The sequence below is a fragment of the Parus major genome, chromosome 1 (genome assembly GCF_001522545.3).
Source record: "Parus major isolate Abel chromosome 1, Parus_major1.1, whole genome shotgun sequence".
Taxonomy (NCBI): Eukaryota; Metazoa; Chordata; class Aves; order Passeriformes; family Paridae; genus Parus; species Parus major.
In genome coordinates, this window is record NC_031768.1 from 70,942,426 (window position 1) to 70,954,444 (window position 12,019).

General features: G+C 42.1%; 1 protein-coding gene across 1 annotated transcript in view; it reads left to right on the plus strand.

Moving 5' to 3' along the window:
• Positions 1 to 296: 296 nt before the first annotated feature.
• Positions 297 to 12,019, plus strand: part of LATS2 (large tumor suppressor kinase 2) — a 48,791-nt gene continuing 37,068 nt past the window's right edge. The window contains exons 1-2 of the mRNA XM_015640375.3: positions 297 to 368; positions 4,541 to 5,113. Coding sequence (XP_015495861.1) covers positions 4,775 to 5,113 — 339 coding nt within the window. The 5' untranslated portion in view covers positions 297 to 368; positions 4,541 to 4,774. The remainder of the gene's footprint in view (positions 369 to 4,540; positions 5,114 to 12,019) is intronic.

The window sequence follows — 12,019 nt, forward strand, 5'->3', positions numbered from 1 at the left end:
CACTTCTTACTGCCTGTAAACCTACGGACGGGCGCCCCGAGGGGGCCGGCGGGCAGAGGGCAGGCGGCCCCCCCGCCTCGGTCCCTGAAGGTGCGCCAGCCCTTCCCGGCCCTTCCCGCCCTGGAAGCCCCTCCCCCCGCTGGAATGCGCCGGGAGGGGAGTGGAATGACGCGGGCGCCGCGGGGTCACGTGGCGCGAATGGAATGCCAACAATGTAGCGAATGTCCCGACTGCGCCCCGCACTCGGCGCCCGGGACGGCCAAGGGGGAAGATGGAGAGCGGCCCGCGCCGCCGCGGCCGCCGCCGCCGCTGAGCCGCGCCGTGCCGACCCCCGGAGGGCGAGCGGCGGCGCCGGGCGCCCCGGGGAGGTGAGCGGAGAGGGTACGGGGGGCGCGGGCTCCCCCTCAGCCCCGGGTGGGAGCGCTCCCCATCCCCCAAAACTGCTCTGCGCGGAAGGGAAAGTCCTGTGGGGAAGCGGGGGGTGCGGGTGAGCGGAGGTGGGTCGGTCCTCGAAGTGGCAGCGAGCGTCCCGTGTGTGAGTTCCTTCGTGGGGGCAGCCTGGGCGCCCTGCCCGCACTCTCCGACATTTTCCGGACACTCGTGTGACAGCGCAGCCCAGCCCCGGCCGAGCGGGGTGGGGGTCCGCCTGTCCGAGGCCTCTGCCCCAGCTGGCCGGAGCTGCTAATAAATGGCCGGAGTTTATTTTGGGAGCTTTCTGCCCACGAAGGGAGTGGGGGGAGAAGGGGCTCCCGGCGGTACGGGGAGTGGGAGGCGACCCGCCGGGGCAGACCTGCAGGGCGGGTGTCGCAGGGAGTGAGGGCCCCGGGGAGCCGGCCGGGGCATCCGGAGCCCGCGGGGTCCCGCCTGGCCGCGGCGGGGGCCCCGCTGTTCCCAGTCAGCTGAAGGTCACTGCCAAAACCCAGCAGCTCGGCACCCTCTCCGCTGCCTCGTGAGCGGTGTGCGTGTTGAAATAGCCCTTTCCCCGGGAAAGGCACTCGCGCAGATGACGCAAAAAGGGCTCGTTCGGAGTGTCCGGGCTTTGCGGTCACTCACTGCCGGGCTGCTGTGGAGGGGGAAGGTGAGCTGTTTCCCACAGCCCTGCCTTGGGCCAGTGCTTGTGGCTGGCAGTGGGACACGGGCACAGAGTCGTTTTTGGACAGTTCTTTTAGCGGGAGGAGAGGCAGAATCGTTTTAGGGAAATCCCCTTTCCACTTTTCTTCACTTCCACAATGTGTCCACTTGTAAAGAGAAGCACGGTTTGTATAATAATAAAATTCCTGACACGCTTCCCCCCATCGTAGACCTCCAATACCAAGTGAGCAGTTCCTCCTTCCTTGAACTGGTAATCCAAAAAAGTCCCCAAAGCGATCCCTGTAAATTGAGAGAGGGAAGGAAGTTGTAGCACTTTCTTAAAATTTTACTCCTTCCTATGATTTCAAGTTCAGCTCACTCCAGTGCCTGCACAGTTTGCAAGGAAGCAGCTCACCAGCTCGGGTGAGCTTTAGTTTCTTGCCTGTGTCCCAGCTCCACAGAACCACTAGCACACGCAGCCTGTTGGTGAATGAAGGAACAGGAGAGTGAATAGGTAGTGCTGCTGGGACAACAGACATCAGCATATTATTTCAGTGTGTTATTGATTGGTTGTTTGGTTGCTGAAAGAGCAGCTGTTGGTATTTCACAAATGAAACAATCGGTTACTCAAAAATTGTATAACTTGATGTAATTAAAGTAATGCTGCACCTGCTTGAAGTGTCCTGTCTTCAGGATAATGGACAAGCTTCTAATTAGTACTGAACATGTAACATTTTGGCATTTTGGAAAAGAGCTTAGAACTGTTTAGTTGGAATGGCTAACAACTCAATGTCTACTGATGGCAGGAAAGCTATTGATACATTCGTGCTGCAGGCAAGGTGCAGATTAGAAGGATTTGAAGTTATCCAAATCCAGATGTACAGTTAGAAATGCTGAGACAGAACTGGACACACACTACATATCTTTTAAAGCATACAACCGTTTTATTATTTTTTTTCCTGAAAAATGCAAATCACAGGAAGATATAAAAAAGCCAGCAGCTTGTCTTTCCTTGTAAATCATCTGTAATATTTACTGTTCCTTTTTTTTTTTTTTCTTATCTTACATATTTAGTTAAAAAAAACCCCAAACCTGCAAAATATGAAACAGGTTTTCAGCTAGCTCCAATACTTAACTGCTGTTGCCACTCTCATCCATATTATCTAAATGAGCAACATTTCTTTCTAGTTTAAGCAGTATTGTAAATGTAAGCTGAGGAAGTTGCCAGCTGGCTTGACCCAGCATTATTAGACTGGAGCTCAGGCTAAAGGTCACAGAAGTTCTTTATGTGAAGCATGTGTGTAAGTGGGAAAGCAGTCTTTTGCTACAAAAAGGTGGGGGGCTTGCAAGCTTTCCCAGCATGTCCCAGGCCTGAGGATTGGCACAGGGACTGAAAAGGAAGAACAACCCAGAGGTCTAAACCAAGCCATATGGTGCCTGCTGCTGTCAGGAAAAGAGAGACAATTATAGACCAATTAATTGCTCTGTATCTTCTAAGCACTAGCTAGTTATGATGTAATCCAAAGAAGGCTGCAATACTATTGTGTTTTATTTTTTACCAAGTCAGTGTATTATCTTTTGCTATATTCTGTCCAAGTAGAAAAGAAGCTCTTCTTGAGATCCTGCAGTTGCTTTTGTCTTCACTTGGGACAATGAAAGCTTGATCTGTTACTGACCAATAGCTGGTTTGTGGAACCATCAAGATCTGGATGAACAGCTTTAGCACTTCCCTTAAAACAATTGGCAAATGTCACTGCCGCTTCTCTGTGAGTTACTATTGCAGGGCATTCATGGAGAGCACTGTATGAAGGAGCTCAGGACCTCAAACACATAATAGGTGTTTTTAGCTAATGGAGAGTTTAAATCCTAACAAAAAACATTGACTTGAGTTGATCTTGAGTGATTAATCTGTGCTCCTGCAGTTCAGACTGGTGAACCATCATAGAAGAGTCTGGGATCTGACTGCACTGTTGCATTCCAGATCTTGGTTGTAGAGGAAAGCTTGAAGTGGACTCTGTCCTGATGAAGAAGTGGTGGTGGGCTTCAGAGGTGAATGTGTCCTAATTCTGTTTGGCTTCACAGCAATAAGCTGTTTGCTTGGCAGTGAGAAATGAGGGTAAATACATGGATGCTAGGGTTTTGGGAAATGCTACTGCTATCACAACAAAGAGTTTTAAGTATGAGCATGGGAAAATAAAGAACAATGCTTCCTGGAGAAACCCTTTTCAGTGATAAATGTCCTATGATCAAAAGTGAAGCACCTTTAAAAAAAAATCCAATTGACTTCTGAGTGCCAGTGAGAAATCTACAGTGTGTTACCATCCTCTGTATTTGCAATTTGGAAAGAGCTGAGTGGAATTCTTCCCTTACCAGCAAGGTGGCTGGAGCACCATTCAGAAGTCGCTTTGCAAGTGCAAATGGCAGCAGAAGAAGCCAACTTGTATAACCAGCATCAATAGCTTGCATTTCTGATTAGGCTGTCTTTTTAATCCTGTTCCAAGTTGTGTTCCAAATGCACCATTATTTCATGTTTGTATGATGGTGATGCATAAAGATTTAGTTAAGGTAGGATTCCTGTTGTAAGGAGATTCTTGCTGCATGGAGATCACAAGTTGTACAGTAGCTCAGCTGTGCTGCATAGGTGTTCTCTGTTGCATGTTAGAAAAGCTGACATGAAGCAGAGAACATAGAGCTGTCTCAAAGTCTTGTTTTTCTGTGTTGGGATGCTATAGGATCTGGTTCTTCATCTTCTGCTCTTACTGTGTAGCTCCATTTACCCCTCTTTTCCCTTTCTTCCCTATAAGGCACAGCTAATGAAATATCATATACCCTTTCCTCTCTTATTTCCCCTCCCACCCCCTTCCTTCCAGTTCTGGTGAGAACCGTTACCTTCAGGCTTTGCTAAGTTATTCACATGGAAAGGCAAAATTTCTTGTCTTTCTGTTATTCACTTTGTTATTGAAATACTAGAAGTCACTATGGTTAGAGTCATCAATATTTCCATTATAAATCTCTTTTATAAACTTCTGAAACTGTGCTCAGCTAGTGTAAAACAAACAAAATCTTAAGCAGGGGAAAAACATTTCATGAGCATACTCTTCCCTAATTATGAAATAGGATAGGCTTGTCCAGAATTCAGTTATGCAATTGGGCAGGAAACCTGCCACAATTAGGTACTGTAAAATTCTTAAATTAATTTTTTTAAACCTTAGTTTGTAGGAGTTTTATTTTAATTTATTTTAAAAATTAAACTTAAAAGAAAAATGAGTTATTTATTGGTTTCGTTGAGAAAGCCTTCTAGAATCCTGTTGAAAACAGATAAAGTGAAAATCATTAAAGGGTATCCAACTGTGACAGCTTAAGAGGTTAAACTGATTCATTTTCACTTGATGAATTGTCATGCTGTCCCTTCACAGGCATTTAAAATATCAAATTAATTGAATGTACTTTTAATTTTCTTTTGTTTCAGACACTGTCAGTCTGCAAAATGATTCCACAGATTTTAATTTTCAGTAGGAAATGTGAAGATTATGATCTGAAGTAAAACATTGGCAGAAATCTCTTGAGAATTTTGCCTTTTATTCTTCCCTTTGAAGGATTATGTTTACAAGAAATTGATACCATCAAGTGACACTTTTTTGAAATAATTTAAAAGAAACAAAGAATAAAGCTGTATTTATGCTCAGAGAAAACTGGATCAACAATGAGGCCAAAGACTTTTCCTGCTACAACATATTCTGGAAACAGCAGACAAAGGTTGCAAGAGATTCGAGAAGGTTTAAAGCAGCCATCCAAATCTTCAGGTCAGGGACTGCCGATTGGAGCAAGCAGTGAAACTTCTCTGGACCCTAAGATTTTAATAGGGAAGGATGCTGCTAGGCAGCAGCAGATGAGACAAACACCCAAGTTTGGACCATATCAGAAAGCTCTACGAGAAATCAGATATTCTCTGCTGCCCTTCGCTAATGAGTCAAGCACCACAGCAGCTGTAGAAGTCAACAGGCAGATGCTCCAGGAACTGGTGAATGCAGGTTGTGATCAGGTATGTATGGACTGGGAATGAGGATTGGCACTGCCATCAAAACAAGTTTATATTCTGGGCTGAAGAAAGGATTTTGATGGTGGCTTTCAAAATCATGGAAATGCACTGATTCTTCTGGCAGTCGTATTGCTGTATGAGCAGCAGAGCAGACGGACTTACTGGGGACAGACGTGCCTAGTGTGGGGTTCATTTATGTTAAAGACAGTCATGGTGACCTCTAGGATTCTTCTGTGATTTCCTCAGTTGATATATGAGACTGAACAGGGTAGCTTGTTTCTTTTTTGTTTCTTCATTTTCCCTGCAATGCTTAGTAACAAGTCTTAGCTGTGAGTAGCAGGGTGGAATTTTGTCTAGCACATCTAAGCCCAACTCACTGTCAGAAATAACTGTAAGAAATGATAGACACAATATCTAGTATTTGAAGAATCTCATTTGCTGCTGGCTAGAAGCAGGAGGGCTTGGATGGATGCTGAGCTGACTGCAGTGATTCTGTCCACATATTTTCTTCTTTGCTCTCTCTGCTTCTATTAGGTAGTAGCACTGCTCAGATCAGAGACTTGATGTAGAGATGCTTTTTTTTGTCATTGTGGGATTGATGCTAGAATATATTCTTGATTTAAAGGCCTTTCACATGCTGCAGAACACAGTGTTTTTATACTGAGCTGCATTCATATTGCTTGTGCTTCCAATGTTGGTGTCAACTTTCATCTCTGTTCAGAAGTAGTTCAAAATTTTGCTTTTTAGAGAAAAAATGCTGGTTTGGGTTCAAATTCTGAGTGTTGTAGGAGCACTTCTTTTCCAGTGTGATTGAATAGCAGTTGTTGACAAGATGAAACATTTCCATTTATAGTCCTTGATATGAATTGGAAAGATTTAAAACCAAAGTGTTTTCAGTGGCCTCTTCTTGATTTCAAAACTTAGCCCCCATTCACTCATGGCAGAATGTGAGTCTCTTGACTCTCCTAGACTATATTCTGATTCTGTATAACAAAACTAACATCAAACATTATTATAAACAGTATAAGAGTATGCACTTCCCTGGAGCTAGATAAATATTAATTAGTGCTGTTTCTATGCCAAAGAGTTTATGCTATACAAGATAATCAGAGGTAGAGTAGATTACATATCTAATAAGAAGTGCTGCAGAACAACTAAACACTTCCTAGTCCAGCAATGAACCAAGATGCTGTACTGAATTATTTAACTGGAGGAGCCAAGGATTTTCTCTGATCTCTAGTACGCCATGCAAACAGTGTTTTTCAGAGCTCTAGCCTCTAAATTTCCCTAGCTGTTTAGGATGGGAACACTCCCTGTGCATATGAGCCAAGGTTAAATGAGCACAGCTGGATTCTGGATTGGAAATGCACATTTGGTAGGTTACAGGGACAGATCGTTCACACACAGAACTTGGCTTGTTGGACTGAAATCTTGGAAAGTGCTTTGAGCACACTACAGCAGAGTAATGTTAAACCAGTGTATAAAACAGAAATACCTGAACACCTGTTAAAATGTCTTGGTATTCAAAGTAGTGTAACGAAGTATATGTGTTAATTTTTTTATATATGCAGCTATTTTGACTTCAGTGTTGTACAGTGTTATTGCTGCTTCTAGAGCATTGAACCCAGTTCTGACTCTGATGTGGAGATTTTTGCTCCTTACATTTTCCTCGCATTTTTGGTTGGGCTTTTTTTTGCCTCTCCTCGTTGACCATGATCCTTCCATCCTCCCATTTGTTGTTTCTCCCTAGCTGTGAGTTGCTGCCCAGCAATGACATTATTTGGCCTATTCTTTAGGTGTGTTTGGCACTCAGGTCTAGGCTTAACCAGGATCACATTTGGCTAGAGACCAAATAGAGGTTTCAAGACTGGAGTCCTGTGAATAAAAATGCTGGGCTTCCTAGTGTGAATCCAGACCACATGAAGATTCACTGTCCTGAGGGGTTGTGAGTGAGTGGAGCTTCTTGAGATGATGTGAATGGCATCTGACCTTGGAGGTGGCATGGTGTAGGGGGACAGACCTGATTACTACCTCTAGATTCTTATTTTCCCCTTGGAGCCTGAGCTGTTTTGAATGAGATGCTGAACTTTCTCATATCATGTATGTATTGTAAATCAGTGATCCCAACCTACCCTGTCCCTGCTTGTGAATCAAAGCCTTTGATTCACAAGTCTACCTACCCTGTGCCTACCATGTGGACATCTTCTGCAGACCTGTAGACACTTAACAGAGAAGTGAGGGCAGCTTCAGTTTCTTTGGGGATGTTTTTATTTACCTTTGAACACAGTGCTCATGTGAGGTTGGTAAATGGGCACTGAAGCCCACACCCAACCTTCCTGTTTCAAAAGCCAGGAGCAGCCCTTTTTTAGGTTAAGGATTTCAGTCCATGAGCAGCTAATGTTCTACTCGAGCCTTCCACTAGAGCAAGCCTGCAGAATACAAAATCTTACCTCTCCTGATCCTGCTTCATGGTACACAAATCAGCTGTTCAGCAGCTGCAAGCATCCTGAAGCATCTGGCACTTTGTCATGAGAAGCTTTAATCATGAGCATTCTAGGAAGCTGTGAAGTAAGAGTAGAAGGCTATAACACTCAGTTTGATCTTATGAAAACTCCATTTTCTAGCTGGATTTGGGCTGATGCTTTTTGGTGTTCCAGATGGAGCACTGAGAAGTAATGCTAACCTTGTGGGAAATGTTGTGGTGGACACCATGCAAGGATCAGGATTCTTCTGCAGTCCGTTTATTAGGCCACAATAAGGATTTTTTGAAAGGTGAAAGGAAGTAGTGACAATTGAAAAGGAAAAGAATTTTAGAGGCTAAGGAAAGGATACTTCTATTTAGTACTATTACTAGCTCCACTCATCTCTCATATCTATAGCTTTGATTTTAACAAAAACTATTTCACATCCTACAAGAGATGTTGCTTACTGGGGTTTGTAGCTCCCTGTTCTGCCTAAAGTGACTCTTAAGATGAAATTTGTTTTATTAAATAAAAAAGGAAACATAACATTTTATTACTTTATTCTTGCTCTATGAAAGTCCTACACAGCCAAGAAGTTCATTATAAACCAATTGGTAGACTTGACAAGTATATGAAATGCAGTGTAATTCATGAAGTAAATATCAAATTCTCATGTCTTTCTGTTGCAGTCATCATAGGTGTTACATGTGAAAACAGAATTATTTTTTTTTAACTGGTTAGGAAGTTATGAGTATTCTTTTAAATTGCCTGTTTTCTTCCAGAAATCTTTATTTTTCAGACATTATGTAGTTTATGGTTTTATAGTGAAATCTGATCCCCTAAACTTAATGGGGACTTCACTGTTGAACTGAAAGAAGCCACAATTACATTTTTTTCTTTTTTAAGAGATAAAAAACAAAATAACACACATAATTAGTCATTGTTTTTCTGAAACAAATGGAACAACTTGTCTGTTGTTTGCTTAAGTCATTTTTGCAACAGTAATTATTTAGTGAGTCTCAATCAAAAATAATTAGTGCAGCCCAAATAGTTTTGAAACTTACAGGACATGACTGCAAAAGACCAGACCTTTTTGGTGGTAAAAGCTTGAAGCCAAAAGCACACCTAATATGCCATTCTTCAGTAAATAAAAGTCCTGGGGCTTGGAAGTGTAACCTGCAGTCGGTGTAGGAGGACAGGAGTGTGGAGGGTCTGTCCTGTGGGATGGTAAACCACTGGAATCACCTGGGGCAACTGGGTGGCGTTTGGGGTGTGGTGCATTGGTGGTAAATGCAGCTGCTGTTGTGGACTGAGTGTTTCTAATGAATAGATGCAATTGAGTGTATGATCAGTGGCATTCCAACAACCTGAATGGGCTGTACTGTACTTACTGTACTTCCTTAGAGCATAAACAGCCACTGACATTGTAATTCAGAGTGGGCTGCAGCAGTTCTAGATGAACTGTGGAACGTTACACACTTGTCACTTTTGTGGATTTTTTTTTTCCTTTCCTCAAGCAAACTTTCCTTTGAGCAAAGGAAGCCTTTTCTGGGTGAAAATTTCTAGACATGGTTTTTTTGGGCAGCTATTCATAAGAAAAAATCATGTTTTAGGATTTTTTGCCAGCTACATGCTGCCAGTAACATGCTATCTGCCGTACAACTATGAATATGTGGAGTGGGGAAGTTCTTATACTTTATTTTCTCCAGAGGCTTTTATGAATATCTGGAGTAAAACATGTACCCCCATGCCAATATCAAGGTATTTTGAAAGGCAAGATCTGTCCATTAGTTACTAATTGTTGTATTTTTTATGGAAATGGAATGCTGTCTGTGGAACAGTGTAATGTGTGTAAGAATATCAAGTTGACTACCTCGTCATCAGTGTTATGCTGAATTCATGAGATTCAGTTTGTAGAAGTGGGGTGGGGTTTTTGATTGCCTTTTTTTTTTTTTTTTTTTTAATTCCTCCTTGCATTCCAGGATTCTTTCAATCTCTTCATCATGGCTTACCTTCTTTTTATTGAACCCATTCGGCAAAGATTCTACCCTGGTTTGGGAATGCTGATTGGTTTCAGGTTTTGAGGATAGAGAATAAAGCATTTTTCTCAATACAAACAAATATTTCCAGTTCTTTGAGTGAGGAAAATTCTGTCCTGCCAAATACAGCTTGGGCAAAAAGTCCATTTTTGCGTTTAGCATGTAAAAACTAGTATTCTGTTCTTCCTGTTCGATATAGGTCACGCTTGTCCACCTATGATCCATGTGTCCTCGAGCAGTGTTACTGAGCAGTAGGACTTTCCACCGTATTGTTGGAGTGATGACAGGAAGCAGATACAGTGTAGAGTTTTGTTTGGATAACAGATTTGCTGAAGCTTTACTGCAGTAAAATATCTGTTGTGATGTATTTGTTAAGAGGACAAGTCTAAATGGACAGCTTGCCTTCAAGGTGAAGGACAAAAAATTTTGTAATAGCAAATAAGAGAATTCATTTCATAATATTGGCCTGTCCTGTAACAAAATTTTGTGTTTGCTTGAGTAAACTTTACCTGTGTTAGGAGTTTTGCCTGCCCAGCCACTTAACAAAACCTCCAGGATGAACAACTTAGTCATCTTCTGGACATTTTCAGTCCAGATTATTTGGTTAATGAAAAATGACTGAAGAATAAGCTGTTATAAGATTGCCTGGGGTTGTTCTGTGGGACTTAGGTTAAAGGTGAGGATCACAGAATATTTTGAATTGGAAGGAATCCACAAGGATCATCAAGTCCAACCCTTAAGTGAATAGCCCATACAGGCATCTAACCTGTGCCCATGGTGGTGTTAGCATCATGGTCTGAGCAGCTGAGCTAATGTGGTGCAAGTCATTACAAGCTGTGCTGCTTGTAGAAGTATTTTGAGTTACAGGGAAGATAAAAGGGATGTTCAAATGAGGGCACTCACTGCTGAATGCAGGAGAAAGGTTTTATTTTAGCAACTGGAATAGATCTGATAATTCAGGCCAACAGTCTCTTGGGTGTTCCATTTGCATCCATCATTTGAAGGTAAGTTGTTCACTCTGCCTTCTCTTTACGAGATGTATTGAGGGCTTGTTTCTTAACCTTTTCCTACACATTTTTCTTTCTAACCTCCCTTTCTGGTTTCAGTCTTTCTGAGAGATTTCCAGTGTAATGCAGTGCTCTTCCTTCAAAGCATGTAACGGAATGTGTTTTCCCACTAATTTGCCTGAGGTTAGCAACTTAAGTAATTTCAGTTCTTGGTTGCTTCAGAAAAAAAGTGAGTCAGAGCTTTCCAGGGGCTGAGAGCAAGAGGTGGAGATTGCTCTTCAGCTGATAGCTTGACACCTTTCTCTCCTAAGCCCTTTCTCTTGTCTCCAGTCTTCCTATGTTTCTGTCACTTCTTGATGATACTGGCTTAGTGAGCATACTTAGAGTCTCTGTGTCATGACACAACTCCCACAGTGTATTTGAGTAGGTGCTCTTGGTATTGTTCTGTGTGAGCATTGCTTGGAATATGCTTGTCCTGCAGAAGGAAGAAAAGTATTTTCCCTTGAGTTTTTGTGGTGGTGGAAATATCTATTAACAGTCAAAAATGATTGCATGTTCTCGTTCGCATGACAAGATTTGGCAGCTGGGCAGTAACATCGCACTGAACAAAAGTATTTTAAACTCTGCCCTTAATTCTTGTTAGTCTTTTTTCTTCTTTATCAAACTATAGAATAAATTACATATTGATATTAGGATTGTGTTTGAAATGACAGGATGGGAATCAGATGCTAGACTTCAGCTGTAGATAAGTGTGAATCTTGAGTTATCTTAAACTTTCCTGTTACTCATATCGGATAAACATTCTAGAAGCTTGGGAGTTAATATAAAAACAAAATTTTATCTTGCTATAACAGGGTACAGGATTCATTTGCACTGGATACTTAAATTGTATTTATTAAAATTTAATTGCCAGTAGAATTTTGAGCTACGGATTTTTATTTTTCTTTGTGAGAAAGGAAATTACTTCTTCACAGTCACGAAAAAAATCTGCATAAGCATTTACTTCAGACTGAATAAAAAGCTCTTGTGACCAAAAGTGAAGACTGCCATTATTATTCTAACAGGAAGCTGATATCACAATAGTAGTAGGGTGTAACTGTTCCTTTTGCATTTTTTATGTTGTTCTCAGCCTAAATCTCTGCTGTTCTTTCAGCTTGTATCTGAGAGGAACCACTGTGATTTAATATTTTATGCTGAAACTGGAAAATAGCATCTCTGCATTGGGAGAGGGATGTGGGGTGTTTTTTGCTTGTCTGTGGGGGTTCTTTTCTTTCTTAAAGAAATTGAATGACACTTAGAGAGATTTCTGTGGAAGGACTTGATACAAGACAGTCATGCTACAGCATGCTATGATCTTTAGGGGTAGGTCAAGGTGTGCATTTAGAACTTAGCCTAGGAATG